Source organism: Ascaphus truei, chromosome 4 (assembly GCF_040206685.1).
Source record: "Ascaphus truei isolate aAscTru1 chromosome 4, aAscTru1.hap1, whole genome shotgun sequence".
NCBI lineage: Eukaryota > Metazoa > Chordata > Amphibia > Anura > Ascaphidae > Ascaphus > Ascaphus truei.
Window position 1 is genome coordinate 290,454,134 of NC_134486.1, and position 21,843 is coordinate 290,475,976.

Here is a 21,843-nt window from a genome sequence, read left to right on the forward strand (position 1 = left end):
TGTGGTGCAGCGCCTCCACTTACCCAGGATCCCCATTATAGAGATTATGCCCTGAGCAAGAACCTAACAACAGCAGTATGCAACAGCAACCTTTTTATATCACACAATAACAAATGATATGCAGACTTATCATATAACATTTACATACACACACACAACGTGGCTCGGCCACACCTTATTGGGATAGTGTCCTGTACATAAGCAACTCTGCCGCTCTCCTTAGGAGTATGTCTCATAACCAGTAAAGTATAGTACCATATGCAATTCTCTTAGGAAACCCAATTAGTTAGTGGGAGGCGGGATCAGCGCCTGGTGACCGGTGTAGGTGCACGTGTAGACAAGGATACCTTCCGGTCACTACGATGACCTTGACACTCCACAGGGCCCCAGTGATAATCCAGCCTTGCGCCGTCTCTCCCTTCTGCAGCACCATCAGACGGGGAAATCCAAGATGGCGGCCGCAACTCCGCAGCTCCGCATATGAACCTCACTAAAGGGGAACGTCCCTGACGACTATGGGCGTCCTTACAAATACAGCACCCTACGATGGCGGGGGAAAGACTCCTGGGGCTGTGGGCCTATTCTACCTAAACAGACGGGTCACTGACCCTCTGCTCTCGCACCCGAGGTTCCGCCAACCTCCTCCTTCACCTCCCTTGCTGCTCTGCCCCACCGCCCACACGCATCCGGTTCCTGCATACACAGTCTCGCATCCCATTGGTCCTCAGCCTCAGCTGACCTTCTCACCATCAGAGTTCATAGTTCAACCCCTTCGCGCGCTTCCCTCGCGCATGCGCAGCCCAACTGGTACGCAGTAACTTCGCTGGCAAACAGGGACAATATGGCGCTGCCTATGTAATTGACAGCGCGGAACCTTTAATATATGCACATCCTTACATTCTCCCCCCCCCAGAATCCAGCGTCCCCGCTGGACTACCTAAGCACATATATTAACTATGTACACAACCCTCTCTTCCTAGATTAGGTTACACATCTCATTAAACAGTACCATCATAGCTTGCATCCTATGCCGAGCCCACTGCTGAGCCTCATAATGGGGTGCCCCAAACTGATCATATGCCATTCGCATGGGAGGTTGACTGTTTCTTTGACTTCGGCGGGGTTGATCTTCCTCTGCAGAGTGCTCAGTCTCAACTGGTATTTCCATCTCTACCCTTGAGGGGTGTTCAGCATTAGCACAGTCTCTTTGGGGTGTAAAACATGGACTTTGGGGGTCTAGAGGCTGACTCACGGGAGTCAATTGATCAATGTTCGGGCCAAAAGGCTCTTTACCCGTGGCTCCTTCGGGAGATGCCTCCACGGCCGGAAGGCCCCTTTGAGAGGTTCCTTCCATTGGATCCTCAGAGGTGGCAATTTTTACAGTCTCTGGGCCATCCTCTGTGTGTTCAACTTCTCCATCTATGGCCGTGGCTGGAATTTCCAATTCGTCCGTCCCTACTTGAGGTATGGGAAGCAGATGATTCCTATGCCACACCTTTACGCGGCCTTCAGAATCCTTGATTCGGTACACAGGAAGACCAGGCATCTGTGACTCCACCTCATACACACCCTCCCGCCACCGGTCGGCCAATTTATGCTTCCCAGGAACACCTAAGTTGCGTAAGAGGACCGCATCTCCGGGGTGAATTTCCTTGTGACGTACTTTGTGATCGTAGCGCCTTTTATTTCCCGCATTCAATTTCGCAGTCGTCCGTTCAGCCAATCTATAGGCCAGCTGTAAACTGTCCCTTAGTCGCTGGACATATCGAAAGTGCGTCCTATTGGATACCCCATCGGTAGATATCCGCAGGCGCACATCCACCGGTAAACGGGCTTCTCTTCCGAACATCAAGAAATACGGAGTATACCCGGTGGACTCATGTCGGGTACAATTATACGCATGTACCAATGCTTCGACGTGTTTACTCCACTCCGTCTTTTTCGGGCTCGTCAAGGTTCCTAACATATCTAACAGAGTGCGATTGAACCGTTCAGGCAGAGCATCCCCTTCGGGGTGGTACGGGGTAGTACGCGATTTGGCAATGTTCAATAGAGTGAGCAACTCCCGTATCAGGGTACTCTCAAAATCCCTGCCCTGATCGGAGTGAAGACGATTTGGTAGTCCATAATGAATGAAATATTTCTCCCATAGTACTCGGGCCACCGTTACGGCCTTCTGGTCTTTCGTAGGGAACGCTTGGGCGTACCTAGTGTAGTGGTCAGTGATCACAAGAACATTACTAACTCCCCGACTGTCGGGCTCGATACAGAGAAAATCCATACACACCAAATCCATTGGACCCGAGCTTTTCAAGTGTGCCATGGGAGCCGCCCTGGTGGGCAGTGTCTTTCGTTGTAAACAGCGATTACACCTCCGGCAATGTTGCTCCACAGACTCCCTCATTCTCGGCCAATAGAACCTATCCTGTAGTAGCCCAAACGTCTTGTCAATGCCCAGGTGACCATGGTCATCGTGAAGGGCCCTGAGGACTAGGGTTCTCAAACGTTCCGGCAAAAACAACTGACGCCGATCGGGATGGTTATGATAGGATATCACCCGATATAGCAAACAATTGTCCATCTCAAACTTCCCAAACTCATTTAGCAGGAGTTTCACCAAGTCTCCGGGGGCTCGCTTCAGTATAGAAGGGTTATCTTGTTGTACCGCTTGACGGGCTAACTCCACTATGGGGTCTTGTGTTTGATAATGCACTAGGTCCCTCCACGAGATGATATTATCCTCAGTGATGTTCATCCCTTCTCGACCTTGATAGGCCAGGGGGATAGCCCGCGAGTTACATCCCAACGAGTCAACAATCCGCAATTCTGAGAATGCTACGTGGTCGTCGACTACCGCAGCCACGGAGCAGAGGGCACGAATTCCTGGACCCGGTATCTCTTCCCAAACTTCCTCATCAGGGGTGGACTGAAGGCCCGGGCGACGAGACAGGGCGTCGGCACCTATGTTGGTGGGTCCGGGTTTGTATTTAAGGTTGAACCTGTAGTTGGCTAGAGCAGCTAACCAACGGTGTCCCGTGGCGTCTAATTTGGCAGACGTGTTTATATAGGTCATGGGGTTGTTGTCCGTACGTACTTCGAACTGCACCCCATATAGGTAGTCATGCAGCTTGTCCACCACCGCCCATTTTAGCGCCAAAAATTCCAACTTATGGACCGGGTAATTCTGCTCGCTAGGGGTTAAACTTCGGCTCGCGTAGGCCACTGGACGTAGCCCGGTCTCATACTTCTGATGCAAAACCGCTCCTAGCCCGCTGAGGCTAGCATCGACATGTAGGACATAGTCTCGCTCAGGATCCGCGTAGGCCAAGACGGGGGCCTGAGTGAGGCTGGTCTTTAAGTGTTTGAAGGCCTGTTCACATTCTGCAGTCCATGTCTTCCCAAAGGGTGTCTGCGCCGAGCTCCCCTTTCTCCCGGTTTCTCCCGGAGGCACCTTGAGAAGGTCATTCAGTCTCTTGGCCTTGCTGGAATACCCCTCCACGAACCGCCGATAATAGCCACAAAACCCCAAGAAAGACCGCAGCTCCTGAACATTTTGAGGTCTGGGCCAGTTCATCACCGCCTCGATCTTTCCGGGGTCGGTGGACACCCCATCAGCTGACACAATGTGGCCCACATACGTTACGGAGGTCCGACAGAATTTGCACTTGTCTAGCGACAGTTTTAGGCCCTCCCCCTCAAGCCTATCCAGCACCTTCATCAGTCTCTCGGAATGCTCTTCCAGCGTCCGCCCAAACACAATAATGTCGTCCAGGTACACTAAGCACTCTCGCGGGTTAAGGTCTCCGAGGGTTTTTTCCATTAGTCTCTGGAACGTGGCCGGGGCACCGCAGATCCCTTGAGGCATGCGGGTAAACTGGTAAAACCCTAAAGGACAGATGAAGGCCGTTTTTTCTTGGTCTTCCGGGCCCATGGGCACTTGATAATACCCGGACCTGAGGTCGAGCACACTGAACCATTTACTCCCGGTCAATGCATTCAGGAGGTCCTCGATTCGGGGCAGTGTATACTGGTCGGGGATAGTACGGTTATTCAGCGTTCTGTAATCCACACATAGACGGACCGTCCCGTTCTTCTTGCGGACTACCACAATGGGTGAGGCGTACGGGCTCCGAGATTCCCGCACGATGCCAGCCGTTTTCATCTCGTCGATTAATCCCCTCACTTCGTCAGCATCCTTTGAGGCAAGCCGGCGGGAGCGCTCCCGGAAGGGGGTGGCGTCGCTCAGTCGGATGGTATGGTGGGCACTGCGACTGCACCCCACATCCATGTCACCAGTGGAGAACACCCCCCTTCGGTCGTGTAGCTCATCCTGTAGCCTCTTCCTCCACTCATCCGGGAGGGGCGAGTCGCCAAAGTCAAATTCCAATGCCGGCGCTATGGTAGCCGGCGAGCTCCTAGCTAGTTCCGTCGAGGCCTCCTCCTCGGAAGTTACCGGGTATATCCTCCCTAGCGTCTGTCGCCGGTCAATAGTCATCGGGTACGGGGATATATTCTGCACATATACCCAGGTGCGCTTCGGGATCTTCCCGGGCCATTCCTTGACCGAGGTTAGTACCTTGTAGCCCAAACGTTGTTCGTCCTGGGCCACACTCTCCAAGGTGAAGAGCTGATCCTCCGACCGTCGACGGGGGTAATGGCAAGCGGCGACCATCATTCGTCCTTCCCCCGGGGGAATCTGGGTCAGTCCCCATTCTTGACTGTAGAGGACACCATGCTCTTCCTCGGTCGCAATTTTACCGCAGACCTCTTGAAGGGCGGGACAGGCCGCCAGGGCCAGCAGTGGGGCTTCTCCTGCTTCCTGCAAAAACTGGCGGAATACCGCGCGCACAATGTCAGCGTTGGTCCCCAAGATGATGGGGGCGCTGGGGTGGTCCTGCGGCTCGGGGCACACTAGGGCCTCCACTTCCATGGGGTGATGTTTACCAGTATTCAGCTGGAGAATATCTAACTGCACCTTTACTACTCCGTCTATGGGGTAATCTTCATGACTCAGTCCCCGTAGCCGCAGGGCATCCGCCGATAGCAACGGTAGTTGATGTAGGTGTTGGTCGTAGAAGGGCCGGTATACGATCGTTACTTGGGATCCCGTGTCCAACAATGCGGCGGCGTAGATGCCTTCGATAACTACGCGAATAATGGAGGCGGGGCCGATTCGGGAGCCCTGAGGACGCGGTGATGCCTGGTCATCCTTCAGGGGTTGGCACGGCATTGAATGCGCCGGTCGGGACGACGTTCTTCGTGAGGTGGGGCAGTGGGCCCGCAAGTGTCCCATCTTTCCACAGGCATAACACTGTATTTGGCTGAGGTAAGCCTCGTCTCTCCTGGTGGGGGGGCTCCGCCTGGTCGGGGGACGAGGTCTGGGTGTCACGGGGGTGGGGGCATCCTCGGGGTCAGGGTCCCCAGATTCAGGCGCATCGGTTTTGGGTTCCACTTTCTTGGCCTCCTTACCTCCGAGCTGGGGCTTCTTCCCGGTGGCTAGGTCACGCCCCAGCAGCACCGTCTCATGCGCTTGAACCCGGTCCATTAGGTCGTGAAACGACAACGCTTGTCCAGGCGTTAGGCAGCTACTGACCCGCACCGACACGGGGTGTAGGGGTAAGAGGCCCCGCAACAGCTGAGTGGTGCGTAGTCCGTTAGCTTCTATCCTTGGTAATACGCCTTTCCTCACCAGATTCCAGAGGTCCAGGTGCAATCGTCTGAGAAAATCGGACACCATTTCTCCCTCTTTCTGGGTTAACGCATGAAATTTGGACATCAACGTGTACGTGTCCACCGGGGCTCCATAGGCCTTGGTCAGGCAGTAGATAAGATCGGCCGCGTCAGCTTCCGGATTGTCATCTCGGTAGTAGTGCACCATATGGGACGCGGGGGGCCGTAAGCACTCAACTATGCGTTGTCTGCGGACCGCGTCCGTGCAGGTCCATTCAGGCAGTACCTGTTCGGTATGATCCAACCAGTCCTCTATCCCTACTTCCCCTGGAGGCGTGGGTTTCTCGCCGGAGAAGGCTTTTAACTTCCTGTACTGGAGCGACTGGGTGGTGTTGTGGATAGCGGCGGCTATGGCGGGAATAGAGGTGTCTCCTGGTAAGCTGTCCCCGACTGCAGGGTAAGCGTCCAATCTTGATACGCTAAGGCGGTTGAGGCCAGCCCGCAGGCCGGACGGGGTGGACGACGAGCCTAGGCTCAGGGTGGCTGGCCAACGAGGGTGTAGGCCATTGTCAGGGAAGTGGTCGGGGCCTCCCGTCGCGGCACCTGTGGTGGGAGCATATTCTCTCCTAGGGGTAGAGGTGGCCAGGGGCGCAGAGGTGTCCGCCTGGACTAGTGGGCAGCGCACCCCCGGAGCCTCGGGCAGCAGCAGTATATGGGGCAAAGCCTCGGGGCATATATCTTGTTCAGTGGCATACAAGATCCGGCGCCAGGTCTGGTCATGGTCATAAAAGTGGTCTTGTACTTGGGCATTGTCCAGGAGAGGAAGCTTTCGGACCTGTTCGGTCACTGTGCCTAACGAGATCATGGCGGGGACATGGCCCAGCGCGAAAACACGGTTCAAGGGGATCCCGCGCCGTTGGGCCCACTTGCGCACCTCGAGCGCCGAGGGCACCGACATGATGTGGGTTGGTTGCACAATAGAGACAAAAAAAAATGTGGGGGCACCCCAGGTCTAAGATCTCAGCAGCGCCTCCAAATGTAGCCCTTTTTGTGAACGTCTGAACTAAGGGACTACGGTGCATAAACCTGTGGCTTCAGGAGCTCTGAGCCTCCGCATATTGGGAGCCTGGGGGTATACCTTTATCACTTGTGGTGCAGCGCCTCCACTTACCCAGGATCCCCATTATAGAGATTATGCCCTGAGCAAGAACCTAACAACAGCAGTATGCAACAGCAACCTTTTTATATCACACAATAACAAATGATATGCAGACTTATCATATAACATTTACATACACACACACAACGTGGCTCGGCCACACCTTATTGGGATAGTGTCCTGTACATAAGCAACTCTGCCGCTCTCCTTAGGAGTATGTCTCATAACCAGTAAAGTATAGTACCATATGCAATTCTCTTAGGAAACCCAATTAGTTAGTGGGAGGCGGGATCAGCGCCTGGTGACCGGTGTAGGTGCACGTGTAGACAAGGATACCTTCCGGTCACTACGATGACCTTGACACTCCACAGGGCCCCAGTGATAATCCAGCCTTGCGCCGTCTCTCCCTTCTGCAGCACCATCAGACGGGGAAATCCAAGATGGCGGCCGCAACTCCGCAGCTCCGCATATGAACCTCACTAAAGGGGAACGTCCCTGACGACTATGGGCGTCCTTACAAATACAGCACCCTACGATGGCGGGGGAAAGACTCCTGGGGCTGTGGGCCTATTCTACCTAAACAGACGGGTCACTGACCCTCTGCTCTCGCACCCGAGGTTCCGCCAACCTCCTCCTTCACCTCCCTTGCTGCTCTGCCCCACCGCCCACACGCATCCGGTTCCTGCATACACAGTCTCGCATCCCATTGGTCCTCAGCCTCAGCTGACCTTCTCACCATCAGAGTTCATAGTTCAACCCCTTCGCGCGCTTCCCTCGCGCATGCGCAGCCCAACTGGTACGCAGTAACTTCGCTGGCAAACAGGGACAATATGGCGCTGCCTATGTAATTGACAGCGCGGAACCTTTAATATATGCACATCCTTACATTTATAATGTATATCCTGTTCATTTATGTAACTGTATTTGTAACCATGTATTATTTGTCATATAAACTATGCCCAGGACATACTTGAAAACGAGAGGTAACTCTCAATGTATTACTTCCTGGTAAAACATTTTATAAATAAATATATCATTCCTGGATAATGACCCTTCCTGCTAGTAGCTGGCAATAACCATGGGTCATTTTCAAACTGAAAATACCATGTTCCAGGTCCTATTGGTAACAATTAGTAATTTTGGGGACCAATATTCTATACAGTATAATGTTTTGCATTACTTTTTATTTAGGGAATAAAGCTACAGAATGCATTCACGCTTCACCTCCAAGCTTTTTTCCTTGTTTAAGATTTCTCATCACTAAACAGTGTTGACAAGACTTGCAACAGCATGCAGCTCTTGGAATATGTATGCAACGACAAAGGTGCCCGTTTATAAAACATCATGACATACATTTTTAGACAGTTCTGCAATCAGTGTTACTAAAAACGTCAAAACTGTAACGTTCATCCAGCAAAAGCCCACATTCATAACTCCTAAACCTACTGTCCCCGAGTGCAGCCCCAAGACTTACGAGCTATTAAGTATCTGGAATTTCTCTCCCTTCTGAAAACTTAGGTCATCTTCCGTTCTTGCTTCATAGTCATAAAGAGCCACAAAAAGTGTAACTCCTAAGGGAAAAGAAGAGATAATCTATTAAGTGTCACATGTAGGAGATTAGCTCATACGTGAAATAGTTCTGGCACACATCAGCAAATGCAGTTAGAACATTACCCAATCTGATGGATTCCATATGCTAAAGTTCACAAGAGCATTTGCCAGTTTTCTACGGACATGTAATGAAAATTATTTTCTCTTTAATTGATGGAGACGTTTTTCTGTGTGGAGAGCTAGGAATGTCAAACCCCACCTAAAATAACACCAATTCTATTTTTCTCTTTTTTTTTAGTTAATACCCTTAAAGCTGAAAAATATTACTTATAGGATTGCAACTAACTATTTTAATCTATGCTGGTTATGCTTATCATGCGATGTCCTGGATCTTACTTTTTGGCAGTGCATACATGCATTGCTCTTTGTGATTACACTCTGCATGTAATCATACAAGAGGTTCAACAACTATTGTCCAGACTCCTCATGCACTGCAATCTTGCTTTGGTTTAGTTGTTACTGCTATTCTAGGTATCAAATCAACAAATCTACAATATTGTTGTTAAACTTCAATAAAATGTCATAAATGCGCACAGAGAGTAATTAAAGCTGCAGTTCAGTCTATTTTTTTATTTTTTTTATTTAGTTTTTTACTTCAATAGTTTCATGTGGGCAATCTCTAATTACCTAAAGAACTGTATAGCTGCAGGTCAGTTCATTCTCCATGTATTGATAGGCGAAATTTGGTGACATAATTAATGAAGGGATCTGTTTATATTCTGCTTGTCTGTCAGTGGAAGCTCATGAATATTCATGAGCACTCCTGCACTGACATGTGCTAGAAGGAGGGCAGGGCTCACAAAGGGGTGTGCAGGGGTTGTGACAGGACTTGAAGGGGCAGTGCCTTAGCAAATGGCTGTTAAAATAGAATACCAGAAAATTGGTCTTTCAAAGTTGTTTTTTTAAAAACAGAAAATGCTAAAAGTATTTCTTCTTACTACAGAACTGATTTATTAAAAAAAACACACATGCAGGATATTGACTGAACTGCAGCTTTAAAGCAGCAATATAGTACTACAATCTCACTTTTTTGCTGTTTTTCTTATTTTAATTTGTAAAGCATGTGACAATGTACTAATTCTGCTACATTCTTACCTAAGATGGCAATCGTTTGTTGCTTCTTTTATAAATCTGTAAACACCCAGAATGTGTGCCTAACATAATGGCCGCCTTTCAGTTTCAATCAATCTTTCAGTCAGTATAACTCAGCAGCTACAATGTATCCCTATGTTACTAAGGTAACATTATCTATTGTTATAGTTTGCAGCTCACTACACTATATTTTTTATTTAACAAAAATAAAGAAGTCATGAAATGCGCTCACAATACTGTATAAGAAGTTTGTTACATCAAAAGTGACCCTCTGGGGTGATGCTGGCTGGTAAATTCCACAGATGGTGCCTGCTCAGTAGCTGGTTCCAATCCACCTCCCTGCCTCACTTCCTGTTGGTGACTTCACTTCTTGGAAGCTCAAAGGGTCCTCTTTGATATATATATATATATATATATATATATATATATATATATAAAAATAAAAACAAAAAAGAAAAGCGCCCGATCCTAGTGCAATATGTTTAAAAATATATGTAAATTTAATGTCCCAGATAACAAATGAACACTCACAAACAAACATTAAAAACAGGCATATTATGAGTATATATACTCATGCTCCAGGGATCAGTGACTGTGTCTTTGCTGGTCATCAAAACTGCACACCATGAGTCTCCACACCAAACAGGAAATTGTGATGTTAGTCCTCTGTATAGGTATCCTCCAGCAACACCCCACAAACGTATGTGGTTCCAGCTGGGGAATTAATTCTGTGTGGCTCCAATGGATATCAGTGCAAGTCTCTGACAGTCTGATTTTACAGTAGGTAAATCAAGTATAGTCGAATCCTACGCGTTTCATCAGATAAACTGACTTCATCATTTCTCTCTCTCTCTATATATATATATATATACATATATACAGTGTTCGACAATCCTATACATTTACATGCCCGGGGCGTGTGGATTTAACCCCCGGGCGAGTAAATATTGGCCCAAGCAGCACATGTGTATTTTTTTTAAATTTCCCCCGTTCTGTTAAATATGTAACATCTTTTTTTGTGATTGGTCTCCTAATACCCCCTGATCGATGGTGTGCTCTCATATTTTAGTTTCATATACTCTTTTATATTTTTTAAAATTGATTTTCATTGATTCTATGTATTGAGCAGTTGCCACCCTTGAGGTACACTATAATAGCACGATTAGTACTGTTACATTATGTATTACTAAGCATTCAAAAAGCCCACATCCACTACACGCGTATGTCTTTTATGTGTATTTGCAACAGTTGCACAGCCATGTATGAGTTACATTTTTATCCAGCACATTGCTGGTTAATTTTAAGCATTTAAGGCAGAAGGGGGAGTCACCCCATATGCCAATATTCCCAGAGGAAGTAAAGACAGCCCTTACAAAACGCGTAGGGAAAGCAAAGAGGCCCCTGTGAGCTTCCAAGAAGTGGTCACCACCTGGAAGTGAAGGCAGGGAGGTGGATTGGAACCAGCTACTGAGCAGGCACCATCTGTGGAACTTACCTGGTCAGATCACTTTTGATGTAACAAACTTCTTACATTGTGAGCAGCGCATTTCATTACTTCTTTATTTTTCTTGAATATAAATTGAATACACTGTGATGCTGCTCTGTGTGCGCACTTCTATACCATAAATACACCAATATTGTTGTTAAATTGATGATAATAAAGTAATTTAGAAAATGCATCATTTTGCCAGTTTTCATCGGTGAGAGATTTGGGAAGTACATACAGTATATGCAGAGCTGGGAAAAATATACTCATTCAGCACTAGCAAGGCACAATGTTTACTAACCAGACAAAATATTTTTCCAAACCCCACTGCCCCCCTCTTTCTCTCTCTGTGTGCCCCACTGCCCCCTCTTTCTCCCTCTGTGTGCCCCACTGCCCCCTCTTTCTCCCTCTGTGTGCCCCACTGCCCCCCTCTTTCTCCCTCTGTGTGCCCCACTGCCCCCCTTTTTCTCCCTCTGCACTGAGCTGTCCCTCTCTGAGCCCCGCTGTCCCGTTCTCTTCTCCCCCTGTGTGCCCCACTGTTCCCTCTTTTCTCCTTTGCGCCTTATATAAAGCAGTATGAGATGTTAGGGAGGAGTTCCTTGACCCACGAGAAGAGACTGTCTTTATGTCTGCCTCTTGTTAGTAGAAGAAGGTCTGAGCTAATGTAATCTCGCCCACATTAGGGCGGTGCGGGTACTTCTCAGTAGAGCATAATTTAGTCAACTTTGGTCAGGGCCGCCGACACCTTTCATGGCGCCCAGGACTAGAGTTTCCACCGGGCCCCCCATGTCAGCAGCCTTGCTCTCACCCCTCTCTATTTCTCTCCCCTTTCTTACACCACCACCCCCATGTATCTCCCCCCTCCCACTCACCCTCTCCCCCTCATATAACCTCTCCTCCCTCTCATATACACCCTCTACCCCTCCTTACTTTTACTTGAAGAGTGATTACATATTTCTAAAGAAGTCAATTACACCGATACGTTTATAAAATGTATACTTTCTTTAGATATTTTTCTTGAAAACCGCAGGACTTTTGGCATGCAAAAAGGTATGGGATAAGGGTGGGAAAATAGGTATAGGATAAGAGGGAGGGAAATAGATACATGTAAGGGGGGAGGGATAGGGGGGAAATAATTATAGATTAAGGGGGAGAAATAGGTACAGGGTAAGAAGGGAATAGGTATAAAGTAAGCGGGGGAAAATAGGTACAGGGTAAGGGGGGGAATAGGTACAGGTTAAGGGGGGGAATAGGTACAGGGTAAGGGGGGGATAGGTACAGGGTAAGGGGGGGAATAGGTACAGGGTAAGGGGGGGAAATAGGTACAGGGTAAGGGGGGGAAATAGGTACAGGGTAAGCGGGGGAAATAGGTACAGGGTAATGGGGAATATAGGTATCTGGCAAGGGGGAATATTAGGTATAGGGCAAGGGGGGAAATTAGGTATATGGTAAGTGGGGAAATTAGTATAGGACAAGGGGGGAAATAGGTATAGGATAAGGGGGAAAATTAGGTATAGGGGGAATTATGGGATATGGGGTGGAGGCATTAGCCTGTGTGAGGAGGAAAAAAAGGTATTGGGTAAGGGGGTGGAGGTATGGGGTAATGGTGAAAAATAGGTATGGGGTGCAAAGGTATGGGGGAGGAAAGGCAGACAAAAAGGTATGGGGAGAATAGGTATAGGGTAAATGGGGGGGATATGTACAGGGTAAAGGAGGAAGTTAGGTATAGGGTAAGAGGGGAAATTAGGTTTAGAGTAAGGGGGAGAATAGGTATAGGGTAAGGGGGGAGAAATAGGTATAGGGTAAGGGGGGAGGAGAAATAGGTATACGTTAAGGGGGAGAAATAGGTATAGGTAAGGGGGGACAAATATGTATAGGGTAAGGGGAGGGGGAGAAATAGGTAAAGGGTAAGGGAGTGGAGGGAATAGTTACAGGCTAAGGGGGGAATAGGTATAGGGTAAGGGGGAGGGAGAATAATTATGGGGTAAGGGTGGAGGTATTGGCCTGGGTGAAGAGGGAAAAAGATATGGGGGTAAGGGGGTGGAGGAATGGGTTAAGGGGAATGAAAGGCATAAAAAAGGTATGGGGCTAGGGGGGGAGGTGGAGGGGCAAGGGGGTGGGGGCCCATGGTATGGGGCATGGGGGGGTGATGTATGGGGTAAGGGGGTGAGGTAAAGGGGTATTGGCTGAGGGGAGTTACAGTACCTTGGTATGCAGTGGAGGGCTGGAGGAGGAAGCAGGAACACGTGGGTAGTGAGCCCGTGGAGGCTCAATGAGGGGGCAGTGAAAGGAACTGCAACGGCCCACAGAGGGGCTTTGAGACAGACCACAGAGGGGCCCCTTGAAGTGGCCTGTAACTACCCACAAAGGGTCCATGTGAAGGGGACTGCAATGTCCCATGGAGGGGCACTATGAAGGGGCTTGCAGGGGGACCCTGTGAAGGTTGTGGTTGCTCCTCAAATCAGTAGGGGCCAGAGGGGGAAGGGAGTTGAGAGGGGAGAGAGCGCACTGGGCAGCAGCGCCGGGCCCTGCGGGGGTTAGTTACTTATATCGGCTGCTAGTTCCCGCTCACAAGGAATTCCCTGATTGGCTCTACAGCTAAGTTTCCCTTACTGACTTGTTGGCAAGCGGGCCGAGCCCCCTGTCTCACCGGGGCCCAGGACAGTAGTACTGGCTGTCCCCCGCTGTCTCACCGGGGCCCAGGACAGTAGTACTGGCTGTCCCCCGCTGTCTCACCGGGGCCCAGGACAGTAGTACTGGCTGTCCCCCGCTGTCTCACCGGGGCCCAGGACAGTAGTACTGGCTGTCCCCTGCTGTCTCACCGGGGCCCAGGACAGTAGTACTGGCTGTCCTCCGCTGTCTCACCGGGGCCCAGGACAGTAGTACTGGCTGTCCCCCCCTGTCGGCGGCCCTGCCTTTGGTGGGCAAGCAATGGAAAAATACAATTATTAAAATACAGGAGTCCAAAGGCAATGAACAAAGAATGGCATTTTCATGGAGTTTGATGAAGTTTTCTTTGTGAAACATATTCTCTTGTTTCAAATGTCCTAGTTAATATGGTTTGGCCACTACAACAAATGTTCTGAAATGTGCACAGACCTTGTCAAACTAACGTACGCATTTATACAACTCGATTAACCCCATCATTGCTGGAGGTGTCAGCAATGCTTTTGTGTTGTACTGTACACCTCTTCAGCGGGAACAAAACCGGGCCTAAAAACAAGCAATAGTTAAATAATGGGAGATTACTCATCAGACTAACATACCAGTTCCACCTCTTGTACGCAAGGTGCCTGTGTGCGTTGAGGAGTTCACACCTCCGAAGACAGCCAGTCCCTGCCCCGCTGTCCCATGGAAATTGTTATAGTTTGGGATGGTGGTCACAGTGAAGCTGGGATAGTGCTGAGGGGTGGGATCCGTCCCATAGCGGTATCCTAAACTCTGAGTTAAACTGTTGTCCCTCTCATCTGTCAGTTTGGTTGCTTCTTTATCCTTGCATTGCACACAGCCCATTATCTAAATTCCTAAAAAACAGAAAGAAAAAATAAATAAGAATAATACAATAAATATGACAACAAAAAAAACAAGTGATGGGAACATATTATAAAATACAATTGTTTCAACATTTACACAACCATGGACTGATGAGCCTTTAAGTCTCTGGTGGAAATTTGTTAAAGCAGAAATACTACATTCTCCCCCCCCTTTTTTTTAATAGTTATATGTAAAGCATGTGACATTGTACATTCTTACCTACGCTGTCAATTGTTTGGTTTTCCTGTTATAAATCTGTCAAAATCCTGATTGTGTGTTTAACATAATGGCCGCCTTTCAGTTTTAATCAATCCTTTATCAGTTGGTATAAATCAGCAGCTACAATGTGTCCTGATATTACTAAGGTAACATTGCCTATTGTTACAGTTTGCAGCTCAAACTGCTGGGAACATTGGCAACAAATGATCACAAACAGGAAAGTGTTACAAAGATCTTGCACTGCTGGGGAGGAGGGCTAAAGCCTGCTATAGAAATCAAATTATGCTTTAAAACTCATTAAAAATGGCATTAAGAGTTGGATTAAAAAATAAACAAAAAAACAAAACAATTACTTTTATCTAATAATACAGAACTGAATTATTTTAAAAAACATAAGATTTCACATGTTTTGCCCCTTTATAGACTCTATACCAGGTTGCTTGCAGAGGGGGGGAGGTAGGGGATAACATTTAAGGCATTTCTCTCAAAAGATTATATCGTCCAATACAAATTATCTGCCACTGACCTGCGATACACCTCACAGGAGGTTCGTGGATCTACCCCTACGTTCTATAGGTCATCATCATATTATTTGTGGGCTTGACAAGCATATCTGACCTGATATTTACAAACCAGGCAAACAACATTTAAATGGTTCATTAACGATGGCACAAATCTAAAGGAAATAACGTTAATACTCAAAGTGGAGTAAAATAAAAACTAGCAGTTAAAAAAAAGAAAGGCAGTTACATATTAGCACACATGTACAGGATCCTTCATCTGTCCCTTTCACAGGGACTCAGGAGGCTGCTATTACAGGTACACACCATACCTCTAACCCCGTTCAATGCTGGATGTGTTCAAAGGCAGAAACATTATTTGAAAGTCTGATTATTTTTCTTAGTTTTGAATTATAGTGAGAGTTATTAACGCAGCAACCCCCCTCACTCAGAAGCCTGTATGAGTTTTACTCATATGTTATTATCTTGCCTGCTTTAAAAAAAAAAGTTTTATTTACAGTAGTGTTAAAAAAAACATGATTTTCCCTATCTTCTAAGGATAAAGTGGTAACCTTCAGACTGTACTAGACTCTAGGAAGTGCTCCATATTAACCTCCCGGACACGTAACATTTATTAATAATAATAGCTTGTTCTTGTATAGCGCTTCAAGTTTTACATAGTGCTTTACAGAGACATTTTGCAGGAACAGGTCCCTGCCCCGTGGAGCTTATAATCTATGTTTTTGGTGCCTGAGGCACAGGGAGATAAAGTGACTTACCCAAGGTCACAAGGAGCAGAGACCGGGAATTGAACCAGGCTCCGCTGCTCCAAACTCTCAGTGTCAGTCAGTGTCTTTACTCACTGAGCCGCTCCTTCTCCCTAAAAATGTTAAAAGATTGTATTTCCTGAATGGGGCACCAGATTTAAAAATAAATAAATAATAGCATAGGACAGGCCAAGAATGGACCAATTAAAGTTAAAAATTAAATGCAAAGTAACATGTTGATTAGCGCGGACTGTTGCTTTAACAAATGTCTCTGCTCTGCAATATTGTAAGCGACCACAGATAAGACAGCCATCTGATGACAACATCTGGCAAACAGATGAGATCAATAACAATCTTTCCGATTCCCCACCCTGATGCACAGCTGATCACACAGTCGCATGCGTGCACGAGCATGCACTCACATCCACACATGCAAAGTATTTCTGTGCATTGCTCCACAGATTGATCTGTGTGCCAGGTTGGCAGGGAAACGCTCTCTATCACAATTAGGAGAAAAGGACTCGTGTAAACTGTGGGTTTTTTGTTTTCCATTCACACACCACTGCAGTCCTAATAATTTCCTGACTGCCAAGAGAAAGGCAGCCAAATAAGTTAAATCTGTCGGCTGGAGGCACCTTGCCATGCTGAACGTGGGATGAGGCAAGAGAATGTTCTGTACAACTCGGCATTGCAGGGCTGTATCCAGCATGTTATTCTCTAGCTTGAGTGCTGTGATAGTTGTAGCCAACCTTACCGTTATCGTTACCGTCAGGTGACCCGGTCGTGGTCTGGAAGTATTAACGCTGCGACGGGTCCCATTCCAGCCCCCCGCAGCGAGATCGCGGCTGACACTGTCCCCAGCGCCGCAGACTTTAGTTTTTTCGTTCACGGCGCTGAGGAAAGTAAGTCTTACTGCATCTGTATTTGGTTGTACATGAGCAATAAGAAAGACACTAAGGGGCCTATGCACTAAAGGCTCATAAAAACAAATCGCCGGACCATTTAAATCGCCGTTTTTATGAGCGTCGCTATCACAGTATTCAGAAAGCCTTGATTACCGGTCATAGCAAAATTCATAAAACAGGCGATTAGCCGGTGATCTGATGAACGACCCTCTGAAAAAGCCTTAGGCCTTGGACATAGTAAAAAATACCGTGCTGAGCGGCGCTGAGTCAGCACACTTACCTCCTGCATCTGGTATGTGTGTGGCTTTAGCAGGCTCGTGCGGAGGCGTGCTGAATTGCAGCCGACATATTAATTTAAGTTTTCGCGCTTACAGGAGCGGAGGGACGGTCACGTGACCGCAAACAGCCAATGGGAATGAGGGACTAGTCCCGCCTCCCGCCACGCCTCTGTTCCGCCTCTGCCACGCCCACAAAGCGCACTCGTTGCCTCGCCTGACAGGACGCAAAAAAGCACCAGCTTGAGCAGGCGAGACTGAGCAGGAGCACGGCTCAGAGCGGCCCGAGGCACCATGCCCGCGGCCTTAGGCACGTTCTATAGTGCTGTGCGCGCGCGCAGATTTTTAGTTGGCTGACGTTAGTCAGCCTTTCTATACGAGGGCCGCGCGCGCGCACGGCAGGGAGAGGGGAGCCGACAGACAGCGGCGAAGATGAAGAAATTCATCTTTTCGCGCCGCTGCCTGCGCTCAAATGTATGTATTAGTGTGTATGTGTGTATGTATGTATGCATGTATGCGTGGATGTGTGTTTATACGGATGTGTGTGTGGGGGGGGGGGGTAAATAATTGCACAAATAAAAAAAAATTATTAAACTTTTTTTTTAATTTAAAAAAATCTTACTTAAGACTTAATTTCACTCACACAACATATATACACACATACACACACATATACACTTACCTGCAGCTCCCGGCACTATATACAGGAAAAGCATGCGGCACGTGCAGGTATGCGAACTCGCGGCCGCACGGCTGCATCCTGTATATAACAGCCCTTACCCGGCGAGTTGTATCTGCTGCAGAGAGAGCTGCTCTGAGAGCAGTCTCTCCCTGTGCAAATATCGCCCAAAATGTATGTGTATAAATTGTAATTTTGTTAATAGTTTAGATGAGCAGGGGGTCTCCTGAGCTGAACCGCATTGGTTTCAGCCTCGGGGACCCTCTACTTCACGCGATACAGGCCCCTTTATGGGCTGCCGGTATCTCCTATACATACACAGACGTGGACATTTAAATGCATAGGAGATACCGGCACCCATAACGGGGCCTGTATCTCGGGAAGTAGGGGGTCCCTGACGCTATCCACTATGGTAATGAAGTTTACAGTAAATGCATTTTTATTGCACAGGATTCATGCCAGGAGTCTCTGGTACTAATATTAATGGATATCAGCTCCAGAGATTCCCGGCATCAATCTTACGCTTCTCTGCAGGTTTCCAACACCGTCACGCCAACTTTTTCTGCCGTGAGGATTTTGTGATAAAATCACCATTCTAGAGTGGCGATAGGCGTTCATAGCCTAATCACTGCTACTAGAATTGCACGAGTTTATGAACATGCCGGAAAGCGGCGATAAGTGGCTTATCACCGCGGCTCTGTGATTTTTTTTATGAGCACATTTTTGGGGGCGATTCAGTCTTTTATCACCCACTTATCACCGCATACTCAATAGCAGTAGGTATTTTGGCCGATAAATGCTTGATAAGTGGCTTATGAACGCTTACTGCATACACTAAAGCAGGCCTGCACAACTCGTAAAGCGAGAAGGGCCGAACTGCTCCAAGGAAAAAAAATTTGGGCCGCACGGGTAAAATCATCATCATCATCATCATCTCTCCTCCAGCACCTCTCATCATCATCCTCATATCTCCCCCAGAACCCCTCACTATCAACCTTTGCGATACTCCCCATCTATCTCTCATACCCCCATCTCTCCCCCTCACCCACACACATAATACTCCCTCTCCACATCAAACACACAATACCCCCCTGCACACCACACACATCCCACCCCCCCTGCACCTCACATCCTTCTCCCCCCTGCACCTCACATCCTTCTCCCCCCTGCACCTCACATCCTTCTCCCCCCCTGCACCTCACATCCTTCTCCCCCCCTGCACCTCACATCCTTCTCCCCCTGCACCTCACATCCTTCTCCCCCCTGCACCTCACATCGTTCTCCCCCCTGCACCTCACATCCTTCTCCCCCCTGCACCTCACATCCTTCTCACCCCCTGCACCTCACATCATTCTCCCCCCCCCTGCACCTCACATCATTCTCCCCCCTCCCCTGCACCTCACATCATTCTCCCCCCCCCCTGCACCTCACATCATTCTCCCCCCCCCTGCACCTCACACCATTCTCCCCCCCCTTGCACCTCACATCATTCTCCCCCCCCCTGCACCTCACATCATTCTCCCCCCCCCTGCACCTCACATCATTCTCCCCCCCTGCACCTCACATCATTCTCCCCCCCTGCACCTCACATCACTCTCCCCCCCTGCACCTCACATCACTCTCCCCCCCTGCACCTCACATCACTCTCCCCGCCTGCACCTCCAATCACCTCCCCCCCTTGCACCTCCAATCACCCCCCCCTGCACCTCCAATCACCCCCCCCCTGCACCTCCAATCACCCCTGCACCTCACCCCCTGCACCTCACATCACCCTTCCTGCACCTCACCTCCCCTGTACCTCACCTCCCCTGCACCTCACCTCAATGCACCTCACCTCAATGCACCTCACATCACCCCCGGGACCGCGGGGAATCGCCGCCATTTTTTTAAAATCTTATCGCGGGCCGCACAGAGAGGCCAGGCGGGCCGCATGCGGCCCGCGGGCCGTATGTTGTGCAGGCCTGCACTAAAGGTTCATGAAAAAAATCGCTGGGCAATTTAAATCACCGTTTTTATGAGCGTTGCTATCACGGTATTCAGAAAGCCTCAATTACCTGTCATAACTAAATTCACAAGATGGGCGATTAGCCGGTGATCTGATGACCGACCCTCTGAAAAGGCCTAACCCGGCGAGTTGTATCTGCTGCAGGGAGAGCTGCTCTGAGAGCCGTCTCTCCCTGTGCAAATATCGCCCGAAATTTATGTGTATAAATTGTAATTTTGTTAATAGTTTAGATGAGCAGGGGGTCTCCTGGGCTGAACCACATTGGTTTCAGCCTTGGGGACCCTCTACTTCACGAGATACAGGCCCTTTATGGGGTACATATGCATTTTATTCCCTAAATGGTGATTTTATCACAAAATCTTCATGCAAGAAAAAGTTGGCGTGACGGTGTTGGAAACCTGCTGAGAAGCGGCGAGATGGGACTTAGAAAAAAAAAATGCATTTTTCCTGCATAGGATTGATGCTGGGAATCTCTGGAGCTGATATCCATTAATATTAGCACCAGAGACCCCTGGCATGAATCCTATGCAATAAAATTGCATTTACAGTAAACTTCATTACCATAGCGGATAGCCTCAGGGACCCCCTTCTTCCCGAGATACAGGCCCCGTTATGGGGTGCTGGTATCTCCTATGCATTTAAATGTCTGCATCACGTGACCATGGGAATAAAATGCATAGGGGATACCGGCACCTCATAACGGGGCCTGTATCTCGTAAAGTAGGCGGTCCCCGAGTCTGAAACCAATGCGGTTCAGCTCAGGAGACCCCCTGCTCATCTAAACTATTAACAAAATTAAAATTTATACACATACATTTCGGGCGAGATTTGCACAGGGAGAGACGGCTCTCAGAGCAGCTCTCTCTGCAGCAGATACAACTCGCTGGGTTAGGCCTTTTCAGAAGGTCGGTCATCAGATCACCGGCAAATCGCCCGTTTTTTAATGAATTTTGCTATGACAGGTAATGAAGGCTTTCTGAAAACTGTGATAGCAACACTCATAAAAACGGAGATTTAAATGGTCCGGTGATTTTTTAATGAACCTTTAGTGCATAGGCCCCTTAGTCACAACAATTTTGTAATACAGACAAACATTGGTAACACACAAATGTTGATGTATCTGCAACATCTACAGTGCTACCAACTAAGCAACAGCTTCTCAAGACAACAAAACCTTAAATATATGTACTATGAATGTTATAGTTATAATTATACACAGTTATACGCATAACAAGCGACTTATGCTCATATTTACCAAGCATACTTCTGCCATAAGACACCGTACGGCACCTTACAGATCATTGACTTGAATGGACTGTAAGCCGTCTTCAAGCAAAGGAAGGTATCTTATGGCGGAAGACTACCTCGTAAATATGGCTCTATGGCCAGGATTCATCAAAGCTCAAATTGGGGTTTCGCTTCCGATTTGGCGGTGACTGCTTTTGACGTGAATGGCAGTAACCTTCAGATCGGGTGCAGTACATCGCATTGCACTTTGATGATCCCGGGCCTATGTCCCAAATTAACTACGCAGTAATATGCCATAAGAAGACACCTTGTGGATATTCAAGTGAATGGGCGGCACGGTGGATAATGGCAAAGCACCGCATTGTAAAGACATAGATCCATATAGTACGGCGTTTCTCTTTTAAGATAGAAACGCAGCAAAAATAAAAATGTTATTCGGCCCATTTAAATATGGCTACACTCTTCTAGCGCACACTAACTCTGTGACGCCTTATGGGGGCTGAAAGTGTACAGTGCAGGTCTTTCTCGTTTCTTATTACCATTTCATGAATTCCAACGTAAAATATTAAAGACATGAAATTTGTGAAATGGTAGGAAGAGACCGCGTGATCCCCACATGCTTGAAAGGAAGCCATTGTCCAAGTCCTGGTACATCTACTGAATAGCTGCTCATAATAGTTCTCTCTTATTCCA

General features: G+C 48.2%; 1 protein-coding gene and 1 long non-coding RNA gene across 7 annotated transcripts in view; one reads left to right on the plus strand and one right to left on the minus strand.

The window, feature by feature from the left end:
- LOC142493509 (uncharacterized) overlaps positions 1–21,843 on the plus strand; it is a 184,842-nt gene that overhangs the window by 156,111 nt on the left and 6,888 nt on the right. The window lies entirely within an intron of this gene.
- The window catches only part of FYN (FYN proto-oncogene, Src family tyrosine kinase), a 197,433-nt gene that overhangs the window by 43,716 nt on the left and 131,874 nt on the right, over positions 1–21,843 (minus strand). For all 6 annotated transcript variants that reach the window (XM_075597638.1, XM_075597636.1, XM_075597637.1 and 3 more), the window contains 2 exons: positions 14,285–14,542; positions 8,304–8,400 (listed from right to left, as the gene is read on the minus strand). In XM_075597638.1, the coding sequence (XP_075453753.1) occupies positions 8,304–8,400; positions 14,285–14,531 (344 nt within the window). In that variant the 5' untranslated portion in view covers positions 14,532–14,542. The remainder of the gene's footprint in view (positions 1–8,303; positions 8,401–14,284; positions 14,543–21,843) is intronic.